At 38.9% G+C, this 27,807-nt stretch overlaps 2 protein-coding genes across 4 annotated transcripts in view; one reads left to right on the top strand and one right to left on the bottom strand.

Moving 5' to 3' along the window:
• Positions 1–2,408, top strand: part of CHPT1 (choline phosphotransferase 1) — a 34,582-nt gene extending 32,174 nt beyond the window's left edge. For all 3 annotated transcript variants that reach the window (XR_002323633.2, XM_020982339.2, XM_020982338.2), the window contains one exon: positions 2,199–2,408. Coding sequence is in view for 2 of the 3 variants with exons in the window: in XM_020982339.2 (XP_020837998.1) it covers positions 2,199–2,243 (45 nt within the window). In the remaining variant the exon portion in view is untranslated. The remainder of the gene's footprint in view (positions 1–2,198) is intronic.
• Positions 1,939–27,807, bottom strand: SYCP3 (synaptonemal complex protein 3). Its single transcript, XM_020982343.2, has 9 exons — positions 27,730–27,807; positions 22,395–22,544; positions 21,664–21,745; positions 19,223–19,257; positions 17,601–17,718; positions 13,341–13,440; positions 10,372–10,470; positions 2,414–2,518; positions 1,939–2,278 (listed from the first exon to the last, which is right to left on the bottom strand). Exons 2-9 carry the CDS (start codon positions 22,525–22,527, stop codon positions 2,225–2,227), a joined length of 726 nt encoding a protein of 241 aa, XP_020838002.2. The 5' UTR covers positions 22,528–22,544; positions 27,730–27,807; the 3' UTR covers positions 1,939–2,224.

The following is a 27,807-nucleotide window of genomic DNA, read 5'->3' on the forward strand; positions in this document are numbered from 1 at the left end:
ACCCCAGCTTTTAGGAGTACAGATAAGAAACTTTCCAAGAAAACCAAGTCCCTGAAAAAAAGCACATTAATGGGGCCATAACTGTCAGATAAGATACTTAACATAAAGCTAAGTCATGCAGATTCTGTGTGTTTGTTTCAGTTGTAAAGCCCTTACCATACATTGTCTTTCATCATTGAGACTGGGTCTTAAAGCACAAATCTGTTCCATAACTGGGCTGGGAACAGAGCAATTTCAACATTAATAGTATGGGAGAATCAGTGAAATTTGCCTTAAGAAATTAATTAGCTAAAATGGCTATTTTAAATGTTTTTAATATTCATTTTTACATTATTAGTCTTTAACTGTCAAAAAACTTAAGGCAATTCACTTTTTAGACACACCTCAAGTGCATGGCTCATAATGCTGTCTTAATAATGGGCAAAAAGTGGTAAAGATGTGCATCTCAAATCAAATACAATGTTTTACAAGACAATATTTTATCAACCCAGCATTGTTTGCCATTTTTCTATTAACAGATGTGAAGGTGATGACTGTTCCACTACTAAAGAAATTACTAGCTCCTATATAAATTAGTTCCTAAATCTTTCAATATTTTCCCAGTAACAGTAAGAACTGATAAATGATTCAGAACTATTGTTATCTGTAGAGTTTAGAAATTATTGGGATTTGTGTTACCCACAGAAAAGCAAGAACTACAAACAAGTAGAATTTTAAAACTACTATAGCAAAATAACCCTACTTCATAAAATCCAGGCCACATATTGATTGAATAGCAATGCCTCAACAGAATGCCAACTTCTAACTAATAATCTTAGTTTTAAATGATTCTCCCAGCCCTTTTCAATTTATTCATTATTTATTACAAATGCCACCTGCCTCCCAGTCCCAGTTTTGAGTATTCAGAAAGATAATCAAAGAACTATTTCACCAGCAAGCTGGGGAAAATGCTGATTTTGCACTGAATTATACAAACTCATTTGTCTTCCCTTCAAAGAAGAAAATAGTCCTTAGAAGAACTAAATATGATGAAAAAATCCTACAGCTAGTTATAAAGAACTTTTACCCCCCATGGACTAAATTCAATACATACCCTACCCCTCTTCAAATTCTGAAACACGACTGAAGATTTGTCTTCCCAATATAGACTTTGCCTCAAGAGTAAACTACATCCCTCTACAGGATTCTGCAGAAAGAATAATGTTCCTCTTAATTCATAATATAAAATTATCTTTAACTTCTTCTTTTGTGAACTACCACAGAGAATCTGTATGGACTTGTGTTAGCCAAGAAAAACTCAAATTGGGGGGAGAGGGAAAATATGAAAAGCGAGAAAGTCACTCCTCTCCTCCTACTGGGCACATCATTCATTTTGCTCTTTTGATCTTCAGTAACTCTGGAATAAAACAAGCTTAACCAAATGATTTTCAAGCATGTGCTAATTAATTCTGTATTTGCTAAATCCAAATGTGATTGTAGATTTCGTGTGCTATGTGTAAAAAAGTACATAAGCAAAATATTGCTTAAACTTTAAGAAGGTAAAATCAAAATTCCAAGTTATTTAATGTAAATATTAATTTGGAAAAAATACCTGTTTCTGCATAAAGGCAGATATGAAATACCCCAAGCAAGAATGTAGCAGTATCAACCTCTGAAATGTACATATTTACGAAATGTTTTCAATCAGTGAGTGCCAAGAGCCTGTTATTTAATTATAAATAACTTTCATTCCTTAGAACTGAAATTCAGATACTCTGTTCAGTCTTTCAAACTAATGAATTACTTTCTTGGCTGTTTCATTTACTATAGAACACAAACTGATTTTTAAAAAGCATCAGTGTGTATACACTTACATATTTCTCAGCACTCAGTCCAATTTTTAGCAGTTGAGATGGTTAGTATTTTGTGCAGCTAAAAAGAGCTAGTGAGGCTGAACGGTGAAATTCAATTAAATCTTTATTGCTAGAAGCCATTAATGGGGGGAAAATAGTTCACTAATACTAAAGAACCTGAAAGGGAGTACATTTAAACTTGCTCTTTACTATTATGTAGGCATTTTCAATCAATATAAAACAGAGGATCTTGCATTGATAAACAAGCCATATAACAGTAGATAACCTTTAAACCTGATTTCTTAAGCCACAGCCAATATTTGCATTTCCTTCAGCTAATGGTTGTAATTGTATCATATTACTCAGGTCCAAGTTCATTCTTCAAAGAGCCATCAGAATAACATGGACTGAAGAGATTTTCGAACACTTGCCATTTCTTGCTGCTGCTGTTACAAGAAAGGAGATATTAAAGAAATGTTAATAAGTGACCTTAATATACTATTTTATTTGGTGAAAAATATGTAATGATTTAATCTTAATTTTTTCAGTTAAAAATATACCATATTATTATTATTACTTACAGTGTCCATCATAATTTTCTTTTGTAACATGGCCATTTCTTTTCTAAGTTCATTTTGTGCACCTGTAAGAAGGTTTTCATGATTCTTCTCCAAGTCTTCCATACTCTACAAAGTAAAAGGCCAGTAACTCAGTTATTAAATACTACTTGTTTGTTCTAAAGTCAAACAATTCAAAAATTAGCTATTAATAGTCAAGTACACATAATTATCTGCCACATGAGTGTGCTGGGTTAATGGAAGAGGCAGGAAACCCTCAAACCCTCTTACATTCTTAGGTACAGGAGACAAGGGCTGACTGAATCCTGTTAGAAATGTCTCTTATTGCTAGTAAACATACTGGAGAATAGTGAACAAGGTTTGTGATAGCAGGAACACATTTTAAGGCCCCCTGTGGGCTGTGCAGGCATTGGGCTAAATGCTGGGGATAAAAAGATGTACCAGTTATCATACCATGAGAGAGACACACACACGTGTATGGAGATATTTTATAAATATATATATGGAGAGAGACAGAGAGTATAAAACAGCGTTTTTCCAGTTTACTATGTAGTATTTAAGATTTTGTGACCAGCTGGAGAAGGAGGTGAGAAAAGGTTTCCCAAACAGTATCATCTGAAGACAACGATCCAAGGTTCTTAATAGTAGTCATTTTCAACCTTCCCTCCAATTAAAATGATCCTTAGTGATTTAGGAGAGGACCTAATTTACCTAGCAACACTTTATCAATAATTAATTTGTATCAACACAAATTCATTAAATAGCTAACATTTAGATAGAGCATTTACTATGTGCTCTATACACTGCGCTAAGAGCTTTACAATGATTACATTTGAGCTTCGTAACGACCCTGGGGGGAGGAGCCTGAAGCCTCATTTCCACTCAGGACTTCTTGAGCCCCAGCTTGGAATTCTATCCGTTCTTGGTAATGAATTCTGACAGACTTTTAACAACATAACTTCAGAACTCAAAAGAGGCTGATAGGCTGAGGGTGTCCCACAAGTCTTAGTGTACTTTCGGCTGTATATGGAGATTTGGGTACAAAGGGAAGTATTGACAGGTCTTCCAACCAGACTTCACCCAGTGCTTTGTTGTTACCGGACTGCCCTCCTCTACATTCTCTGCAGCTTAATAGTTTCTCTCCTAAACTGGTGCCTAGAATTGAAAATAGTACTCTCTATGTGGTCTGACCAGGGCAGACTACCTCCCTATTTGTTTTCTTGATATTTTGATAGCAGCATTTCAATAGAATTAGTATCCTTTGTTGTTCCTTGTTTTTATTTCATGCATTTGAAAACATGATTTTGAGAAACAGTCCATAGGCTTCACTGGCCTGCCAAAGGGGGCCAAGACACAAAAAAGTTAAAAAAAAATCTCTATTCTAAGGTCAGTCAATAAGTGTATATAATTATTAATAGTAGTGGACATTTACACAGCACCTACAGAAGGAGAGTGCTAGCGTTCTCTCCATGTGACAGTTGAGAAATCTGGTTAAATTACTTGCCCCAGAGTCATCCAACCACTGCCTCAGGCTGGATTTGAACTTGAGTCTCCCTGACTCCAGGCCCAGAACTCTCTATAAATAAAGGCAAACCCAGCCCCTTTGCTCCTCTCCTCTCCCTTCAGTTGTCTCACCTAATGGGAGAGACAACATGCCAATAACACACACAGGATTCCTCTACAGAAGAGATTGGGGGCTCATCTCAGAAGGAAAGCACCAATGGGGCAGCTAGTTGGTGCAGTGGATAGAGCACTGGCCCTGGATTCAGGAGGACCTGAGTTCAAATCTGGCCTCAGACATATAACACTCACTAGCTGTGTGACCCTGGGCAAGTCACTTAACCCCACTGCCTAACCAAATTTAAAAAAAAAAAAAGGAAAGCACCAACTGTGAGGGGAACCAGACAGACCTGCTGCAGAAGGGGCGGCCTGAATCAAGTGAGTGGGGCAGGAATCAAGCCGGGGCAGGAATCAAGCCAGGGCGGCCCAGAGACATAGTTAAGGAGGGATGGATGGGGATAGTGTGTCCAGGCTGTGAGGTCAGAAAGCACGGGGATCACAGAGTATGAGGAGAGACAGTCAAGGTTATAAAAAGCCCAAGAGAGGATTTCCCATTTGATCCTCCAAGGTAAGAGGGAGCCAATGAGGGGCTGCCATGATCACATCTGTACTGTAGGAAGGTCACTGGCCCTGTAGCGGAGGAGATCGGGATGTGGAAAGATGAGGCCACGTGGACCGAGCAAACTGACTGCAGGAGTCTGAGTGAGAGGTGACAAGGGCCTATACCAAGCAGGGGACCGTGAGTGGAGAGAAGGTACATACACAAGAGAGGCAGATCAGTCACCTCCCGAAGCAGCCCATCCCACTTTTGCCAAGTTCTAATGGTCAGGATGTTTTGTTTTTTTCCCTGAAACTTGTCTCTCCTCCACCCACTGCTCTTGTTTCTACCTTCTGGACCCAAACCAAGAACAGCCTAACCCTTCCTTACACACAACCCTTCAAATACCTGAGCACAGCTATCACATCACCTACTGAGGCTGATCATCTAGAAATGACGCCAGAAAAAGATGTCACCTTCATCACAGGGGATTGGAATGCTAATGTAGGAAATCAAGAGATACCTGGAATAACAGGCAAGTTTGGCCCTGGAGTACAAAATGAAGCAGGGCAGAAGCTAACAGAGTTCAGTCAAGATAACTTGTTGGCCATAGCAAACACTTTTTCAATGCAAAAAGTGACTCTGAACATGGACATCAGATAATCAATACAGAAATCAGATCGATTATATACTTTTGCCGCCAAAAATGGAGCTCTACAGAGTTGGTTAAAACAAGACCTGGAGCCGACTATGGTTCTGATCATGAATCTCCTACTGCAAAATTCAGACAAACTGAAAAAAGTAGGGGAAACTATCAGACCGTGTAAGTATGATCTAAATAAAATCTTTTATGAATATGAAACAGAAATGAAGAATAGATTTAAGGGATCTGATCTGGTAGACAGAGTGCCTGAAGAACTATGGACAGAGGCTCACAATATTGTATAGCAGACAGCAACAAAAAACATCCCAAAGAAAAAGCAGAGCCAAGAAAGCAAAATGGTGGTCTGATGAGGCTTTACAAACAGCTGAGGAAAGGGAAAGATACAGCCAACTGAATGCAGAATTCCAGATAACAGAGAGGTAAGGAAAAAAAAAAGGCTTACTTAAATGGGCGAAGCAAAAAAAAAAAATAGAAAACGGAGCGGAAAAAATGAGATCCATTCAATAAAATTAGAGATAAAAGGAATGTTTCATGCAAAAATGGGCAAAAGACAAAAATGACAGGGACTTAACAGAAGTAGAAGAGATTAAGATGGCAGGAAGACTGTTCAGTCGTTTTTCCATGATGTGCGACTCTTCACCACTTCTTGTAGGATTTTCTTGGCAGAGATACTGGAGTGGTTTGCCATTTCCTTCTCCAGTTCAGTTTACAGATGAGGAAACTGAAGAAAAGAGTGTTAAGTGACTTGCCCAGGGTCACACAGCTAGAAAGTCTAGATCTGAATTTAGGGAGATGAGTCTTCCTGACTCCAGGCCTGGCACTCTATCTACTGCACTATCTAGCTGCCCTTGGCAAGAATACACAAAAGAACTATACAAGAAAAGCCTTAACGTCACCAATAACCACAATGGTTACAGACCTAGGAGCCAGACATCCTGGAGAATGAAGTCAAGTGGGCCTTAGGAAGCCTTGTTAACAATAAGGCTAGTGGGAGTAATGGAATTCCAGCTGTACTATTTAAAACCCTAAAAGATGAGGGTGTTTAAAATACACCAGCAAATTTGGAAAACTCAACAGTAGCTACTGGACTGTAAAAGGTTAGTTTACGTCCCAATCGTAAAGAAGGGCAATGCCAGGGAATGTCCAAATTACCAAACAGTTGTGCTCATTTCACACACTAGCAAGGTCATGCTTAAGATTCTGCAAGCTAGGCTTCTGCAACATGAACCAAGAATCATCAGAAGAGCAGCTTGATTTTCCAAGAGGCAGAGTAACTAGAGACCAAATTGCCAACATTCGCTGGATTATGGAGAAAGAAAGGGAGTTCCAAAAAAAATCTGCTTCTGCTCCATTCACTACATTAAAGCCTCTGACTGTGGATCACAACAAAATGAGTCAAGTCCTCAAAGAGATGGGAGTACCAGATCATCTTAACTTGTTTCCTGAGGAACCCATACGTGGGTCAAGAAGTAACAGAACCAAACGTGGAACAACTGATCAAGATTGGCAAAGGACTGCAGGGCTGTATACTGTCACCATGTTAATGTATATGCAGAGTACATCGCGCAAAATGCCAGGCTGGACAAATCGAAGGAAGGAATTCTGTTTGCCAGGAGAAATATCAACAATCTCAGATATATAGATGCTACCACTCTGATGGCAGAAAATGAAGAGAAATGAAGAAGCCTCTTGATGAGGATGAAAGAGGAGAATGTACGAGCTGATTTGAAGCTTAACATTAAAAAAAAAAAGATCTTGGCAACTGGTGCCATTGCTTCTGGCAAATGGAGGGAGAAGAAATGGAAGCAATGCCACATTTTATATTCTTAGGTTCAAAGATCACTACAGACAGCAACTGCAGCCATGAAATTAAAAGACACTTGTTCCTTGGAAGGAAAGCTATGACAAATCTGGACAGCACCCTAAAAAGCAGAGCTGTCACCTTGCCAACAAATGTCTGTATATTCAAAGCTACAGTTTTTTCAGTAGCAATGCATGGCTGTGAGAAGGGAAAACTGAGCACACAGAACCGATGCTTTTGAATTGTGGTGCTGGAGAAGACTTCTGAGAATCCCTTGGACAGCAAGGAGCTCCAATCATTCAATATTTAAAGAAATTAATTCAGACTATTCACTGGAAAGTCATATACTGAACCTGAAGCTTAAATATTTGGCCATAGAATGAGAAAACAAAGATTCAGTGGAAAAGACCCTGATGCTGGGAAAGACTGAAGGCAAAAGGAAAAGGGGACAGCAGCAGATGGGATGGATAGAGAGTGTCATGGAAGCAATGAACATGAGCTTGGATAGACTTCAGGAGATAATAGAGGACAGAAGGTCCTGACATGCTATGGTCCATGAGGTCATGAAAAGTCAGACATGACTAAACAACCAATACTGAGGCTGAACTCTCTTCCAGACTCAACTGATCCTCAGATACATTCTCTCTCTCTCTCCCCCTCCTCCTCTCTCTCTCTCTCTCTCTCTCTCTCTCTCTCTCTCTCTCTCTCTCTCTCTCTCTCACACACACACACACACAGGGCTCTTTCCCATCCTACATGCCTTCCCTTGGATACCCACCAGTGGTACCCACAACAGAGCATAATATTCAAGGGCATAGTACAGTGGGATTACTATCTTCCTATACTGGAAGCTATGTCTCTCTTAAGACAGTTCAACATCTCATGAGCCTTTTTGGCTTCCAGAATACCCTGCTAACTCATATTAAATCTGAAGTTTACTAAAACCTCCAGTTTTCAGAACAGTTGTCCAACTATGACTTGTGTAGTTCACTTTTTCTATCCAAGGAGTTCTCTCCTCCCCTAAAGAGTGTCACGTTAAGTAAGAACCAATAATCCAGCCTGTTAAAATCTTTTTGGATCCTGACTGTCATCCAGTATGTTAGCTCTTCCCAGACTGTCACCTGCAAATTTAATGAGCATGCCAGCTAAACCTTTATCCAATTGTCATAAAAATGTTAACCAACATAAGGCCCAGCATCTGTGCATTTTATTAACCCATACAATTTACATAAAACATATCATATTTATGCTTAGGACCAATATATGTAATGCTGTCATGTATGGTATCGGCTATGTGTCATATCATCACATATGCTCATGCTTGCTGCACATAGTTATAATGTAAAAGCCAGTTATTAGGCAGCTGGTGGACTTTGCAATGCAGGCAGAATATTTATGTGTTGTTTCCGTTACATGCTGATTTGGATTATTTATGATGTGTGTTCACACATATTCAAATATACTCCATAAAGCTTTCACGGACTACAGATTTTTACTGATGAGTAAGATGGGCAAGAGAGCAGTGATACCCAGACTCAAAGAATATGTTAGCATGGGTTTTGCACAGGTATGATTTTGAGAGAGAATACTGAGCTTTGGGAAAGAGCTAGTAGCAAGCAAAATTGAACCAGCCCGTTAATCCTCCCTGTGTCATTTCCCTTTGGAGGGGCCCTTCTAACAGGCACTGCCACCTCCCAACAGATGTTGCTAGTGTAGTCCAATGCATGCAGTCTAAAAGACAGAGACAGGGAAGTGTGTGTGTGTGTGTGTGAATGGAAACCTGTGACAGCAGCAGGCCGAGTGGAGTACTCACCTCCAGATAGCTTCCCGTTTTCACTACTATGTGCAGTCTCCTGGAAGCCCCTACTGCTTAGGCAGCGTGGATGAGTACTGTAACAGGGTTGGGGATGGGACATGGGACAGGCACATGGGTATGATGGATGCTTTGATATCATTATGTTCCTTTTACCACTTTGTTTAAATATTTTTCTAAAGCAATGATATTTATAGAGGTAACTGAAGCATATAAAAGGGATGTAGAGAAACTTAATTGGTCAAGAAGATGAAGGCAAACAAGCCACGTAATTTGATTGAAGGAAATACTAACACAACCCTAAATGCAGGCAAGAATCCCACACCACCCATGTGGCAGGAGAACCAAGGGGGATGATCAGCTGCCCTGAAATCCTGACAGAGGAACAGAAGGGACTGACAACCCCCCACCAGAGCCCTCTGGTTTGGTTTTGTTGAACTCTTTATACCTGGTTGTCTTTGTTCTTGGACAGCATCCCACCTGCTGCCAAACTCCGGCTGGATGACTCTCAGATCCACCTGTCCAGCCCTAACCTCTTTGCTCGCTTCTCATCTGCGTTTCCAACTCCTTACTGGACATCTTAACTCACGATTCTCCCCGACCATGCCCTGAACCCCTCTCTTCTTCACCACTCTCCTCCCAGGCCTCCAAGCTCACACCCTCAGTGTCCTTATCAACTCTTCCCTCTCTCACCCCCCATTTCCAAGCTGTTGCCAAAGCCTGTCAAGATCACCTTCATAACATCGTTCGCATATGCTCCCCTCTCTCTTCTGACGCTGCCCCCACTCCAGCACAGTCCCTCATCACCTCACACCTGGACTATTAAAATAGCTACTGGTGGATCTGCCTGCCACAAAGCTCTCCTCACTCCAGTCCATCTTCTACTCAGCTGTCATAAGGGATCTTAAAACTCCGTGGCTGCCTGTCATCTACAGGATCAAATAAAAAAAGCCTCTGGCATTCAAAGTCTTTCACAACTTGCCTGCCAACCTTTCCAGTCTCCTTACAACCTACTCCCCACATCCAATACTCTGCGATCCACTTATACTGACCTCCTTGCTCTTTCTCGCACAAGACCTCCCATCTCCCCACAGGACATTTTTATTGGCCCGTTCCGAAGCCTGGAATACTCTCCCTCTTCATCCTCACCTCCTAGCTTCCTTTAAGTCCCAGCTAAAATCCCAACCACTACAGAAAGTCTTTCCCAATGCCTCTTAATTCTAGTGGCCTCCTTCTGTTGATTATTCCTAATTTATGCTGTCTATAGCTTGTTTGTACACAGTCGTTTGCATGCCGTCTCCCCTACTGAATCCCTTCAGAGCAGGGATTGACTTTTTTTGCCTTTGTCTCCTAGTGCTTAGCATAGTGCTTGGCACACAGTAGGCAGTCAACATTTACTGACTAACAGATGGGTTAATAAAATGTCAGAGCTTGTACTCCAGCAACAGAGAGAGCCAATGGTAACCTCTAGGACACGATGAAGTATTGAAACAGAGCTTCTGTCAACATTTCCCATCAATTCAGAAAAACTGTTAAAGCTCCCATTATGTTTTTAAAATGTAGTAAGATAATACATATACCAGACCTTTAGGAACTGTTCATATAGTTGTTTAATTGTTTTCAGTCTCTGGCTCTGAACTATTCTGGCTTGTTGGAAAACCTTTTGCTGTTGTCGAAACATATTCTAAAAGCAAAAGTAAGACAGTCATGATCTTACAAAATGAAAATTATGGCTAAAAAAATTCAACACTAGATTTAATAATGACTGAATAGCAACAAAATCATTATCACCATGGTCTGATAGTCCTTTTTACCTGTCACTATATGAAATAATTCTTAAAGCACGTCAAAGGGAAAAGAACACATATTTAACTCTACTGAAAGATTAGGACTGGACATTATCTTAGCCCCTGTGTAGCAAAGACAGACATGAATCTCTCCCACCAGAACCTGTTCCTCTGGACTCCATGACTTCTATCTGAATTGAGAATGACTTTGAGGCTGCAAACCTGGGAACTATAATATAGTGGTGCTCTCAGCAGAAATAGGAAGTCAGACAGGAGGATCTGAGAGGGACGATGAGCTCTTTGCTGAAGCCTTTCCCGATAATTTCAGTCAGTACTAATAACTGTTCCATACTCAAACTGCATATAGCTCTTTGCTTACCCCCCCCTTCATGCATTTACTATGCATTGTTTTTTTTATCATATTCTTTCGTCATATTCCTCCACCAGACCATAAACCCCATGAATACAGGAATCAAGTTTTATCTACATTTTCTGTCTTTCTAGCACACAGTAAGTGCTCAATAAATGTATAATAATAATAGCTAATATTTATAAAGCACTTTAAGGATTGCAAAGTGCTTTGCTAATATTATCTCATTTTATCTTTATAACATCTCAGAGAGTAGGTGCTATTATGTCCTCATTTTACAGATGAGGACTTCAGGCAGACAGAAGTTAAGTGACTTCCCCTAGGGTCACACAGCCAGAGGCCGGATCTGAACTTAGGTTCGTTGAATTCCAGGTTCAACGCTGTGTCCACTGTGCCACCTAGCTGCCTTTAGTGTGTATGTACATGTACATCCATGTGTGCGTGTACATTTTTTTTGACTGTAAACACTTAACAAATATAAAAACAAAAATAAGGTTATAGATTTAAATACTATTTATTGCTGATAACATTTATTACATGGTAAAACCTATTTTAGAAGAGAGCTTCAAGTAATAGAGGTCATGAATTGAAGTATGATTTGTGAGAACTGGCCAACAGGATAACATAAATAATCAAAAGTGAGCTGTAATAATCAAACCTGAATCGCTCGTTCTAATACTGACAATCCTTCAACATGTGGCTGGTCCTACTCTCTGGTCTCTGGACCTTTAGCCACTGGTCTACTCACTGTTCCCAAACACAAACCACTCTCTTTGGTTCACAATGTTCCTTCTGCCCTCCCTTCCCAACTAGCCAGACGCTTCTGGTCCTTTCCTTTTTCCAAATGAGATTTCTACTACAGAAGTCTTTACTAACTACTCAATTCAGCCTCCTTATCTTGCATCCCTCCTTCTACTTAGTATTGTTTTTTTTTTCATATGGATAGAGCTTATCTTCTCATGAGATAATAAACTCTCAAGAGTGGGATGCCTGCTTCTTTACAGGCAACTTGATGTCGGAGATAGAACAGCAGCCTTGAAGTCAGGAAGACCTGCTTTTGAACCCCCGAGCAAGTCACTTAATCTCTTCCAGCCTCAGTTTCTCATTAATAAAATGGGGATAATAATAGCACTTATCTCACAAGGTTGTTGAGAGGCTCAAATGAGATTATCTGTAAAACGTTTTGCAAAGTGTAAAGTGCTAAATGTGAACTATTATTTGTATCTCACCATAGCCAATAAACATTATAAGTGCTGGATAAATATTTGCTGAATTGCTGAAACATTTAGTTAGCAGCTGAGTTGTTTAACTATTTAGTTACCGTACACCTAAGTTATTTACATATAAGTAAATGAATTATACAGACAAATACACATTAGCTAAATGTGCCAATTCAACAAACATTCTTTGTGTGTACATTTGTAACACTGTGTTATGTGCTATGGGGTAATACAATGAAGTATGTTATTTTAAAAGAAAAAAATTATTCTTAGCATGAAATCACAAATTATTAGCGATGGGCAATGTCAAGTAACTGTGATCTGATCAATTAATTTGTGTAACTTCAACTGCAAGACATGGTTAACTGAAGCACTCCTGTATCAATGTAAAATCAATGTAAAACCTACACACTCAGAGAGGAAAGCTGGCATAATCATGTAGACAATGGACCTGAAAACAACCGATATTTTTTTTCTGTCAGACCAAATGAGGGAACAGGATACAATGGATGTTAAAGTCCTACATCTAAAATCCCACAAGGAAAACTACTCCATGGCCATACATATACTGCACAAGTAATTTTTAAATAACATAGTAGAAGTACTTTGGCTATTTAAGAATCAGGAAAAAATTTAAAATATTTTATGACTTTAAGTTGTGATTTAAAGACATTTATTACTAATTTTAGTTATGAAGCAAGTAATAACCAATATTAGTGGTATTCTACCACTCTTTTTTTTAAGAAGAGAGGGAAGGAAGACATGATAAAATGAAAAGAAAGACATGCAAAGGAAAGAGTACTGGGTTCAAATTCTGGCTCTGACACTTCTTTGCTTTAAGACCACAGGCAAGTCATTAAAATTCATTGAGCTTTAGTGTCCTTATCTGTAAAACAGGGATAATATTTGCATGAGGTTGTTATAAGGAAAATGAGTCAATACTAATATTATGACTTCTGATCTTTTAAAGTACAAGAAAATTGGCTTTTCTGGGCACATGCCCAGTTTGACCCTGAATCTGTGAGGGTAACACAGCTAACAAGACCACAAGACAGAACAAGCCATGGGCAAGAGCAGCTCATTCAATTCCACAGGATTATTACCGGGCGATTATCTGTATTTTTCTGTACTTAGTTATAAAATATCAACTATAAAGTATGCCAAGTACGATACCAACAGCTAGTTTTTCTTCCTGTTCCTCAGCTTTCTGAACATCCACATCCCACTGCTGAAATAATGTCAGGAACTGCTGAGAATATTCATGGTTGAGTTTTTGCCTATTAAAAGAACCGTGAACACTATCACTATCATTATTAAAATTAAATTAATCAATTTTCTGAAGTAACTGAACAATTTACATAACTAATCAAGCATTTCATCATAAAGGGAGGTGACCCTGAGTTGTCATGCCACCGGAACGCAAATTCTCACAAATCCAATCAAACTTTAAACACCTATCTGCCACCACAGGGCCAAGCCATCTAGATTCAGTAACACTGCTAGAAGAGTGGTCACCAGGGAGTGATTATTTTTTACCCCAACTACTAATGAAGACAAACTACTGAGGGTTGGAGTGACTGCAATCTGCACAAGTAGAAGAGCTTCCCCTACTGAGGAAATCATAGATCCATGAAAGAGAAGTAATGTAATATACAAAAGGTAAGGCATTAATACCACCAGAATTTTTTGAGGGAAGTTGTTAAATACAAGTATTTTAAAAATTTTTTGAGTCATTTTTTGGAATCACTTTGGGTTACAATCATAGAGAAAAGTGCTCAGGATTTCACAAAATGCCAAGAGAACATCATTGACTGGGAAAATTTTCCAAAGCTACATTTCCCATTTCTCTTGTCCAGGACTCTTATTGGCAGAGTTTTCTGACAGATGCGGGGTTTAAAAAGCAAAGCTGGGAAAGTGGAGGTGAGCGGAGCCACCAAAGGAAAGCTACAGACTGGAGTCACAGGAAGACAGGAGGGGCAGTACATGGAACAGGATGATCACCATGGCATTCCTGAACTCAGAAGTACCTGAGTTCCGATAGAGCTGAAAGGTTTCCTCAGAAGTCCACTCAACAGGTAGCAGTGAACCCTACACTTTTGCCAGTGGACTATAAATTCTGAAATAACTGTATTATTCTAGCTGGGATAGATTATAATCTCTCTGAAATTTATAGGGAATTTATTTTGTTATTTATCCATAGCGACAGATAACGTTCTATTACTTGATTCTCTTACACTGCATTTCTCTTAAGTACTTTCCAGTGACTCTTGCACAGTCTATAAACAGAACATGTGAGCTTGGGATTTGATTTGCAAAATGGTTAACAGCTAGTTAACAATGACAGGAGTCTCTACTCCAGGGCAAAAGTTCTCAGAGTTTTCTGACACCTGATCTTATATAGAGTTTTTCTCTAACATAAAATTTGGTGACTTTTGTTCTTGAAAAAGGATAGAATTTTTATCATGATCAGAAAAAGTTTTTTTTTTCAACTGGAATTAGTGGAAGGGTGAGAAAATAGTTTTTTATTAATTGAAAAAAATTAAGATATGATTGGGAAAAACATATTTTGTTCTACCAAATTAAGTGCTTTTGAAAAATCAATAAACAAAAAATACTAAGGAAAACTAATTTTGGCTCAAAATAAATATTTGACGTCAATTTTATACTTTAAAAGAATAAATGGGTTCATTTCAAAATAGGAATATGAATTTATGATATAATTAGGTTATATAAGATTTCAGCTTGTATTTATTTCGATTTACTTTTTTCTACTTTAGCACTATACAGATTTCATTCAATGGCTGATCCAACAAAATTCATAAAATATTTTATGAACTCATAAGTACATAATAGTAGCAAATGTTTTTTAAATAAAAAATTTATTTTTGCAAAAAACAATTTTTTTTTTCACAAACAGTAACAAATGAGATCAGATGACTGAAAGACGACTATCAGCAGACTGAATTAAGAGGGCTTTATGGAGGACATAGAATATGAGTTGGTACTTAAAGAGTGGGAAGGAAGAGGTCAAAAGGCAGAAAAATTGGGTACAGAAAGGGGACTCCAGGCACAGACAAGGTGTAAACAAAGGAAAAGAGATGGGAATCACAGGACATGTCTGAGGAACAAACAATCCATCAGGCTGGGCTGTGAAACACCTGAAGAGAGCTGTATGAGACAAAGGTATTAAGGGAGGAAGATCAGAAAGATAGATTCTAGAGTCTTACATGTCAGGATAAGGAGCCTAAATTTCACTAAACAGTGAAGATGGAACACTGAATATTTTTTAGAAGTGTCACGGCCTGTGTGCATTAAGAAAATTAAAATGGCAGCATTATGTAGGATGAAAAATGGGGAAGAAATGGCAGCAGGGAGAAAGGTTAAGGAAACTAGAGCAGCATTACAGATGAGAGGTAACAACAGCCTAAACTGGGATAACAATAGAAATATTGTAAATATCTAATCAACCATTTTAATATATTGGATGAAGGAGGAGTCAAAGATGAAGCCAAGAGAGGCTACTGGGAGAATGATGCCACTGACAGAAGGAAGTCAAGAACTGCAAGCTTGGGGAGAAAGGTGACAGGTTGTTTTTTGGCTTGAGGTGCTAGCAGGCCTATACACATACATACTTAATTAGGTCTGGAAGGGATCTAAAGAGTCACCTACATCTTGCCTCTTCATTTTAGAGATGAGGAAAATGAGGACCAAGAGAAACCAGTGTCATTTCAGCCAGATGAAGTCTCAGATCCAGCACTCAATTGAGGTCCTCTGACTTCAATGTTCTTTCCATCAAACCATGCCTTTATCTTTTATTTTAAGGAAAAAAAAGATGACTAATGTGTCTCCTAGAAAAATGTTCATATGCTGCTGTGAGTGACAAGACCCAGAAAAGAGTCACTTCATTCTGAACCCTGGCCTTCACTGGGAGGACCCTTTCTGAGCTCTAAGAGGCAACAGCAGATGTGGGCCCTGCCAGACCCACCCAGACACAGCATGCCATGATTTCTACTTCCAGATGGACATGTAGGAAATGTCTATTTTTTTTCCCTAAGAAATACACGCTATGAAAACTGGTCAAAAGCAGAGGTTCCTAACGTAGAGGCCTGTGAACTTTTTAAAAAAACATTTTGAAATATAAACATTGTAGCTTCCTTTGTAACCCCATATATTTCATCTTATGCTTATAAAAACATTATTTTGAGGAGGACTCCTTAGGTTTCAAAGACTACCAAAGGGGCCCATGACACAGAAATGATTAAGAAGCCCTGCTCCAAATAAGCACAAAGCCACTCCACCTGCCAGAGATTTGAATCATTAAGTAAACAGCTTCCTTTTCCCCTTGCCCTAAGGGTGCTAGAGCCCTGGACCCAGAGTCAGGAAGACCTGAGTTCAAATCCATCAGACAATTACTAGCTGTGTGACCCTAGGTGAGTCACATAACTTCCTCAGTTTCCTCAGCTATAAAATGAAGATAACTGCACCTACCTTGCAGAGATGTGAGAACAGAATGAGAGAATATATGTGAAGTGCTCAGCACAATGCCTGGGACATAGCAGTTGATATATAAATTCTTATTCTCTTCTCTATTCCCTTAGCCTCTTTTCCACATTCCCATATTCCAAGAGGAAATTGGAAATATGAATCTGTGGCCACACAGAGAGATCAGAATTGGAGATGTAGGTTGGTAGTCCTCCACAAAGAAGATTTACAGCCAAAACACTAGTTCTCCCAAAGAAGACGATACAAAAAGAAACCTAAGAACAGCCAGAAAAATAAAGGCCAGTGAAGAGAGTGATAAAATTTCAGATTGAGGCTCTCAGGGGTCTTCTAGTCCAACCCCCACCTGAAAAATGAGCACCTCTACAGCAAGTGGTATCAAACTCAAATAGAAAGAGGGGCCAGTAATCCATACATCAGGATCCCTGTGAGCAGCACACTGACTATTTTCAGTTATTCTGTTCAATATTTCCAATTACATTTGAATCTGGTTCAGGTCGCGCTGAGGACTCAGGAGTGTTGTGGGCCACGTGTTTGACCCCTCAGCTCTAGAGCAGCTCTGACCAGCAGCCACCCATACAGGGCTTGCTGTTCTCTAGTAAGAAAGAACTCAAGGAGCAGTCAGAGGCAGGAGAAAGCCTACAAGAGTGTGACACAAAGGGAAGACAGTCAGGAGGAACAAGTACTCAACAGCATCAGTTTCCACAGACGTCAAAGAAAAAAGCGACTGATCTGGAGGATCAAGAAGTGACTTTACCTTTGAGGACTGAGGGTATGTATACAGGATAGCAAAAGCTCTTCTCTCTCACTCCAAGAGAAAAACAGTCCAATGTGTTTTTCACTTAGTGTACCATTAAACACAAAATAAAACTGCCTTTTCAATGCACATTTTGCGTTCATGTTGAAAAAAAGAGTTATTAAAAAAATAAATCCTTACCTCTGTTCTTGTTGTGTTTTCCAAACATGCTCAATTTTCTGATTGCTAGTTTTAAGAGAAGCCTTAGTATACATTTCCAATCTTTTCCTCTTTGCAAGGAGAGCCTTGTTAATATCGGCTATAATGAAATATTTATCAGAATTTCACATTGTGATGCTTATATATTGACCACACAAACTTAAGCAAACTGATTTGAGTTCATCACTACTAGGAAGCCCTGATATATTTACATTTAAAATATGCATTGTACTAACTGTTACAAAAAGGTGGTTCTTTCCCTAATTTGTAATCTTTTCCCTAAGAAAAATGCTTCCAGGTGGGCTACAGAAATTCTTGCAACTTTTTATAACAACAACTAAACTCCAGTACTTTTAACTACATTCTTTATCCACCCCTCCCCAACACTGGAATAGGTTTAAGTAAAGGGGAACTTATTCTTTCTTTCCTAGATTACATGTGCATATAAATGATTTGAGGATGAACTCTAATTCTTTCATGCTTTAAGGTATAAATTTGATGAAATTTTCTACTCAAGATATAAAATATCAATCAATTTAGAGAATTTACGGAAAATAAAAGCATACTCAGGAATTCCTGAAATTCAAAGCTTTTAATTAGCTCAAATCTAATCCCACCAATAATCATTTATATGCACATGCTATAAATTAAATGTAGACTGCAAAACTATTTCATTAGTGATTGCATCTAAGAATAGGCAGTCCATCATGTATGTATATGTATATGTGTGTGTGTGTGTGTGTGTGTGTACACTTTATTTAAGCTATAGTGTGGTACAATGGAAAAAGCAATGGAACTGGACTCAAAAGATTTGGGTTCAAATCTTACATCTGACATTACCCTGTGACCTTGGGCAAGTCACTTAACCTTCAATGGTGTCAGTTTGCTCTGTGAAAAACAATAATAGCTAATAATACATCTATGTGGCACTATGTCTGCTAAGGGCTTTACTAATATTATCTCATTTTATCTTTACAATAGCCCTGAGAGACAAGTGCTTTTCTAAATCTACATTTTACAGATGACTAGAGCGAGGCAAACAGAAGCTATGTGTGGTGCCCAAGGTCACACAGACAATAAGTGTCTGGTGGGCTATTTGAACTCAAAGCTTCCTACCTCCAGGGCACCCCCTAGTGGAGACTGGACTAAAATGGCCTCTGAGGTCACCTCTAGCCCAACATCAACGACTGCGTGTCATTTCAGGAGACAATGAATGCACCTTCAGAATACGAATGGCTTCGTTTTCCTCTGTGCCTGGAACATAATAGGCATTTAATAAACTCTCACTAGAGTCTAGGCTGGACCTCCCCAGTTCCTTTTCCACACAGTACTTCCTAGATTAAGTTAAATGTGAACATAAAAATACATTCCTACTAAATGCTTTCCTTCAGCACAGCTACTCATTCTTCACATTAAAAATGAGCAAACAACGAGGAAGCCCTACAGACCAAATACATCTCTCAAATCAAATGCAAGTGAAACAGTACACAAGGCCCACACACCTCTTGAGGTCTGGCAATCCTATGATTCTACCCTCTTCTACAAATTTTACCAAGCTTTAAACTAAAGAGTATCTTTAAATATAATGGAATCCTGAAACATACCTCCAAATCTTTCCAACATGTTCTGTACTTCACCCCTAAAAAAAATTACAATTTAGTTGTACATTTAAAAAAATGTTTCAAAAGGAGTATTTTTTTCATACAGCATTTTCTATTTGCATCAAAGTAGACTTGTATCAAAACATTTAACTAAAAATCCTACCAAGTGTAGGCATAGAGGGATCTTTTTTTAATATAAAAAGCACCTATCTAAAACCAAAGGCATGCATCATATATAATGAGGATAAACAAGGTATAAATACAAGAATAAAGCAAGGATGTGAACCCACTCTCTCTAGTATTTGACAAAGCTCTGGAAATGCTAGCAGCAGCAATAAGACAAGAGAAAGAAATTAAAGGTATAAAAATAGCTACAGAAGAGATAAAACTCTCTACTGGCTGATATGATGGTATAATTGGGAAATCAGCAAACATACCAATTAAGACAATAATGTCATCAAAGGTGAATGCAAAACAAACACTTAAGGAATAAAATAGATAAAAAGAATAAAATAGATAAACCCTCAAAATTCTTCCTTTCTATAATAACAAGATAAAAAAATACAAAGGGAAATCCCAATCCAAATAGCTATAGAATCCATAAAATATCTGAGAAATGACCTACCAAAGCACAAAAAACACTTGTACAGATTCAATTACAAAGCGTTCCTCACAGAAATAAAGAACAACTTTAAAAAGCTGCATGACTTGAAACAAGCCCAATAAGAATACAACCAAAATTAATTTACACTTTCAATGCTACACCAATCAAATTACCAAGAGGATGTTTTATAGAGTTTGACAAAATAGTAACAAAATTTGTTTGGGAAAAAAACCAAAAGATCTAGAAAATTAAGTGAAATGATGAAAAGAAGTAGAGATGAAGGGGGAATAGCATTTTCAGATTTCAAACTATATTATAAAATAGAAGTCATTGAAACCATCTGGTATTGGTTAAAAAAATAGAAAAAGGAGATCAATGGAACAGACTGGACAACAAAGAATCAGAAACAATGGAACCCAATAATCCAGTGCACTATAAATGGGGAAACATAAATTACTTGAGGAAAAAGAACCTCTCTGAACAAGCTGGAAAACCGGAAAGCAATCTGGCACAAAACAGGATTACCACCCCTTACATACCAAATGGATCCATGACCTTAACATTAAAGCTTCTACTCTTTAAAAAATTAGAAAACAAGTAGAGCATATAGCTCTCACAGCTTTGGGTAGGAGGATATATTCTTAAGCAAACATGGGATTAGGCATTATAAAAAATAAAATAGAGAACTCCGATTATATGAAACTGATAAGCTTCCACACAGTCAAAATTGATTCACCTAGATAAGAAGGAAAGCAGTGGAATGGAAAAAAAAAATCTTTATCAAATTTCTCTAAGGCTTTAGTATCTAAAATATGTAAACAGCAAATGTGTGTGTATATGTACACACGACTAATAGCCATTCCCTAATAAGACACATGGTCAAAGGATAGGAACAAAGAGTTCTCACAGGAAGAACTGCAAAGCATTCACACCTAAATCACTACTGCTAAGAGAAGTGCAATCCAAAACAACCCTGTGGTTTCACCTCAGCCCCTGCAGATTGGCAAGATGACTATAAAATGACAATAATCAATGCTGGAGGAGTTATGGGATGACAGGTGTGCCAGTTCATTGTAGGTGGAGCTGTGAATTGATACAAGCATTTTGGAAGGCAATTTGGAACTATGCACATAAAGTGACTCAAATGTCTATACCTTTTGACCTAGGGTGAAACAATTCCATTACTGAGCTTATATCCCAAAGAAAATATAAATAAGAAGAAAGTCTCCATATCCACCAATGTATTTATAGCAGCACTTTTTGTGATAACCCCAAATTGGAAACAAAGTAGACGCCCACCGACAGGGGAATAGCTAAACAAATTGCAGTACATGAATGTAATCGAATATTACTATGCAGTAAGAAATGATGAATTGATAAATACAAAGAAGTATGGAAAGATCTACATGAATTGATGCAGAGTAAAGTAAGCAGAACCAAGAAAACAAAATACACAATAACAATGTAAATGAAAAGCAACACACACACAAACACAAATTAAAAGTGAATATAGAAGAATTATAAACATCAAGCATGACCTGAAAGAAGACATATGGGTAGACACTCTCTTTGCAAAGAAATCCACAGGTATGGCACGTTACATGTTTCCAAACATTTCTAATATTTTCATCAGTTGTGCTAATTTTTCCTCTTCCTTTTTTTCTTATTTTTGTGGGGACTGAGGAAATCTTTAAAAATGGTCATTTGTTATATGAATGGCTGCCTAGGAGAGGGAGCAGGAGGGATACTGGATGAAATTATGATATAAAAAACAAAATACATCACTAAAAATTATTTTAAAAAATTAACTGAATGAGATAAACTATTTTAATGATATTACCCCATATCTTCTTCAACTGTTCCATGAGTAATGCCAGTAGAAGGTCTTTTTTTCCCATGCTTTTCAATTACTGTAGTCTCTCCTAGAATCATGACAAAAGAGAAGAGTCGAAAATTAAGTTTGGCACTATGGAAGATTCTCATGAAGTAATATTCTCATCTTTTGACCTTTTAGGTTACTGACTACGGTAAAGCCCTTTAAAACTGTTTTGTTTTCTAAACTATGTGGTGTGGTGATGATTCAAGGTACTCAAAGGCTGTGCCATTAGCATAGGTCCTACCAAAATGGAAAGGCTTTATGTGCAGGCCCAGCAACTCTATATCATTTGAGGAGCACTCTAGCTAAATTTGGAGAGGCTCATTGCCAGACTGGCTAAAGGATGATGAAATTTCAATCATATTAGCCCAAAAAGGCCACCAACTAAGGTAGAGAAGGGAACATGACCTGCATCAGTTGAAGGAGACCAGGGAAATCAAATACTTGAAGTATGAAAGTTCTACCCATCTATAACCTAACTAATTATAGGGTATCTGAACTATTAAAGGCTATAATAATATATCACAAACATACATATGTATGAGCACATGAAATAAATGCAAATTTGGGGGGAAGAATATAAACCATATTCTATTTACGTTTTATGAATTGCAAAACATACAACGCAATGCATTTCATACAACCATGAGCAGTATATACAATTGTTATCAGGATGTAAATTTGTTACACTGTACCTTCCCTGGCATCTTCCTCAGAACCACTCAGATCTTTCTTGTCCTCTTTGTCAAAGTCATAAGCTCGGCTCACTTGAGCTTCCATTGCTGGTTTCCCAGATTTCCCAGCATGTTTTCTTCCTGAAGGTGCCATAATTAGGCAATTTCTTACTGTAATACATACAATATTTTAAACATTCATTTTAATTCCAAAGATTAAATCTTAACGATATGACATAAGATATGTATATATAACATATAAGATACACGAAAGAGGTGGGCAATAATCAGACCATCAACAAACATATTAAGTTCTGACTATGGGCAAGAAAGGTATTAGGTGCAAAGTATAAACACAAAGCACAAAACAATCCCTGCTTTTAAGGAACTTACATTTTGCTAGAGAGCCATGGACATACACTGGCACATATAGAATATGTGCAGATAGACATACAAATAATTATATGGTAACGACACTAGCAATTGTGGGAATTGGGAAAAGCTTGATGTGTCTTGAGGGAAGTTAGGGATTTGAGAAGGCACAAGGGAAAAGGGAGCGCATCCTAAGACCAGCAAAGGCATAAAGATGGTAGGAGATAAACTGTGTGAGAACAACTAGAAAGCTAGTTTGGCTGGAACTGAAAATGGGAAGGAGACTACAAAGTTGGAGTCTGGCTAGAGCCAAGTGCTGAAGAGCTGGAAAGTCAAACATGCCTCATCCTGGAGGCACACAGGGAGCCACTGAAATCTGCTTAAGAGAGGGACACAGATGTATCTACTCTTAAGAAAAACCACTCTGGCATCCATATAAAGTATAGATTGGAGTGGGGAGAGAGACCTGAGCTAGGTAGACCAATTAGGAGGCCACTGTAATTGTCCAGCTGAAGGATTCCCCACTTAACATATTCTTGGACTATGCTACTTCCCCACTGGCTGCCCTGCCCAAGTGGAGATGACTCTGCCCTGAGGTTTACTTTCCTGATTTTTGAGTCTCTGGCTAACACAATTATTTTTTTAAAAAATAATTTTTATTTCATTAAATATTTCTCAATTACATATAAAATTTCTTGAACATTAATTTTTTAAAAATTTGATTTCCAAATTCTCTCCCCCCCGCAGAAGGCAAGCAATGTAATATCAAATTATGTATGTGAAGTTATGCAAAACATATTTCCATGTTAAGCACGGTACGAAAGAAAATGCATACAAAAAAGCAAGAAAAATAAAGAAAGTTAAAAAAAAGTATGCTTCAATCTGCACTCAAAGAGTTCATCAGTTCTCCGTCTGGAGGTGGACAGCATTTTTCATCATGCATCTCTTGGATCACTATCTTGATCAGCATAACCAAGTCTTTCAAAGTTGATCATCCTTACAACACTGCTTTTACTGTGTATAGTGTTTTCCTGGTTCTGCTCACTTCACTTCACAAGAGTTCATATGAGACTTGCCAGGGTTTTCTGCAACCATCCCCTTCATCATTTCTTACAGCACAATAGTATTCCATCACAATCATATAGCACAACTTGTTCAGCCAATCACCAGTTGATGGACATCCCCTCACTTTCCAATTCTTTGTTACCACAAAAAGAGCTGCTATAGAGATTTTTGTACATATGGGCCCTTTTCCTTTTTCTCCGATCTCTTTGGGATACAGACCTAATGGTGGTAGTGCTGGGCCAAAGGGTGTGCAGTTTTATAGCCCCTTTTTTACAGTTCTAAATTATTTTCCAAAACAGTTGGACTAGTTTACATCTCCAGTAACAGTACATTGGTGTCATTACCATGTCTTGAGAAGTCCCAGCAATGCTGTTCACTTTAATCTCAGCTCAACTCACTCTCTGGACTGCTAGTTTAGTTTACTACGTTTAGAATTTCAGTTGAAAGAATCCTGACAAGGAATTGAAGTATGTGGGTTGCAGTCCTGGCTTGTGCCACTAACAGTATGTAAACTTTGCCAATCACTTACTCTCACACTGTCTCAATTTCCCCATCTGTAGAACAGGAATAATAGCACCTGTCTTAAATATTTAATACAGTTGTTGGGTGAATCAATTGAGGAAAATCTGAAAAAAGTTAAACACACATTATAAACCCAACGTAACAAAACAACTAACTACTTCACTAAGTACCGTGGAAAATACTGGTCTATAAAAAGGCCAAATACAATGGTGCTTTCTCAGCCCTCATCCTTCTTGACCTCTCTGCAGTTTATGACACCACTGATCACCTTTCTCCTTGATACTCTCTTCTCCCTGGGTTTTTGGGACACTCTTCCTCTCTCATTTTCCTCCCACCCATCAGACCTCTCCTCCTCTGTATGCTCTGCTAGATATTCATCCAGGTTATGACTCTAACCATGGGTGTCCCATAGGGCTCTGTTCTGGGGCCAATACAAAATTCTCTGTTTGGCATTCAAAGTCTTTTATAACCTAGCCCATCCCTACCTTTCCAGTCTTCTTACACCTTACACCTCACCCTCATACTCTGCAATCCAGTGACAGTGGCCTCCTAGTTGCTCCTCACACGAGACATTCCATCTGTGACCCTTTTCAACTTGGAGTGTTGTCCTTCCTCATTTCTACCTCCTTGCTTTCTTCAAATTTCAGATTAAACGCTGCCTTTTACAGAAAACCTTTTCTCTGTTGATTATTTCCTATTTATTCTGTTTATAGGTCCTTTGTACATATGTGTTTGCATGTTGAAATAGAAGACTCTGAAGTATTTCTGAATTTCTGATGAAAAGACCAGAGTTTTTATATATATTATATAATATGTATACATACACACACACACACATACTGTGAAGTTCAAATACAGGAGTCAAGAGAAACATAAAAGGGTAAACATAAATGAAGAATTATAATGGACTAAACAGGGATAAATTGCTTACATTCAAATATGGAGAGAAGATAAATATAACCCCTTGAAAGCCTATCATCATCAAAGATCATAAAGGGAATAATCTAATCAGATAAAAGGTCTGGGAGTGATTCTGTTATGTCTTGATCATACAAAAGAATAGAAAAAGGAAGAGAAAAGGAATACACTGGGGAGAAGAAGATAGAAGGTGAAACAAGAAGGGTAGAGAAATAAATGAGATGTGAACCTCATTCTTACTGAATTGGTCAAATGGTGGAGTATACAGAGTTGAGTACAAAACTTTATTTCACTCAAAAGGAAAATAAGAGGGTAGGAGGAATTAGAGGAAAAATTAGGAGGACAAGCAAAACAAAGGATGTACAAATATATAGCTCTTTTTGAGGTGGCAAAGAATGGGATTATGAGGGAATGGCTGAATAAATTACGATATATAAATGCGAGAGAAAACAGCACTTAAGAAATGAAGATGACGGTTTCAGAAAAACCTTGGAAGACTTGTATGAACTGATGCAGGGTGAGGTGAACAGAATCAGAACAACACATACAAGGACAACAATGTGTAAAGAAACAACTTTGAAAAACGAGGGACTCTATCTTAATGACTAACTAGGATTCCAGAGGTTTAATGATGAAACCATTCTACCTGCCTCCTGATACAGAGGTGAATGACTCAGCACAGAATGAGAGGGTTGGAAGATTAGGGCAGGAATGTGTGCTCCTGCACGTGTGTATGTGTATGTATGTGTGTGTGTGTGTTGACCAAACATGTCAGCAACAGGAGTTTTGTGTTTCTTTCATTCTCACTGAGGGGCAAAAGTGGGAGAAAAGAAAGTGGATTTTTCTTAACTGGAAAAAAAATGTAATTTTTTTAAAATCAGTATTAGTAGATTGAGAAAACCAAGTGTGAAAATTTTCGCTGTCAATTTTCTTTTATTTTACTGAATATTTGTTATAAGGGGAAGCTTCCATTTTGTGGAGAAGGGGGAAGATTAATGGATAACGATAGAGATTTTTAAAAAATTAAGTCTGTCAATAAAACATTAATAAAACTCAAAGGAGAAAAAAGTCCAGAAGGGAACATAAAAATAGCAATTTTGTTACTACCATATTAAATTTCAGATACTTAAAAAATTGCAAGTAACATACATTTACAATTTCATACACACTCCTCTTTTTTATTCTTCCCTGTTGAAATGTGTTTTCAAATTTTTTGTTTTGCTGTGTTTTTAGGAAAGGCTTTTACAACAGACAGCTGGGCTAAGTGAAGCTACACCCTTCACTAGGAAGTCAGCAAAAGTAATTTTATTTTGGGGGGGGGCTACCAAAACCAGACCTCATATTTTATAAAGCTCAGAGAAGCTGCAATTCAAACTGACAGAAGCGCCAACAGTGATTAAATCATGGAAGTTCTGAAATATATGAATAGCTAGTAAAATATTTAAATGTGTGGCTTTTTTTTTTAAATCAAGAGAAATCTCCTGTTTCGTTTTAATAGGCTGTGCATGAGGACAGGCTTTTTTTTTTTTAAGTCATTCAACCGCAAGTCCCGTGAGAAAACCAGCAGCAAACCTGAAAACGGTGGCCGCTGGTGAAATGACTCGCCCAGGGTAACACGCCCAGGTTCTCCTGCCCCCTATCCCACGCCCGGGGCCAAATGCAGCCTAGCAGAGGGCCCGCCTCCGCCCCGCAGGACCTCAGGCAGGGCCCCCCCACGGGCTCCTCTCTGCAGGCCCCGCAGCTGAGGCTCACAGCGAGCACGTGACAGATGCTTGACTGACTACCAGAAGCCCACGGGCTCACACCTGAGGCCAACCCAGGCCACGGGCTCAGAACCTTTTTTTTTTTTTAAATCATGACACCCCTCCCCCACTCTGGCAGCAGGTGAAGCCTGCTTTTCAGGAAAATATTTCCAACTTTAGGAATAAAATAAAATACCCCGCACCGCAATTACACTGAAACGCAGCACTCGGAATTCATTCAAGCGAGCTCGCGGACTCGACTTTCGAGACCGCCTGAGCTAAACCCGGTAATTCGCCTTTATGGAGCACAAAAAAGTCTTCGTTCCTAATCCCCCCTCCATAAACACACAAAGCTCAAACCGAGGCCCTGCTCGGGCTCTCGGGGCCTCAGTTTCCTCACCTGTACCATGGGGGGAGGGCGTGGCCTGGGTGACCCCCGAGGCCCCCTCCGGCTCTAAGGCCACGAGCCTACAAGTTCCTGCCCCTGCCGCTGGGACTCAGTTTCCCCACCTGCCCACCCACAGGGTCCGCGGCCTCCTCACCCTCAAGGGCCCGGGATGGGAGTGGGGTGGGGGATGGGGGGAGGGTAATATTTACCTCAGTCGCCGGGGGCGGGGGGAGGAACCTCCCTCACTCCTTCCCTGGACTCCACTCCGCCCCTGGGAGGGCGGCGGCCTCCCACCCAGGACCCAGGACCCCAAACCGGGCCTCGGGCCTCGGACGCGACAAGGACCTACCGGGAGCAGAGAGGCGACAGCGGAGTCCCAGACTGCGGCTGCGCGAGGCACGAGGCGGGAAAGCGAGCACGCGCTCAC

The sequence above is a fragment of the Phascolarctos cinereus genome, unplaced genomic scaffold (assembly GCF_003287225.1).
Source record: "Phascolarctos cinereus isolate Bilbo 61053 unplaced genomic scaffold, phaCin_HiC Scaffold_1;HRSCAF=81, whole genome shotgun sequence".
NCBI lineage: Eukaryota > Metazoa > Chordata > Mammalia > Diprotodontia > Phascolarctidae > Phascolarctos > Phascolarctos cinereus.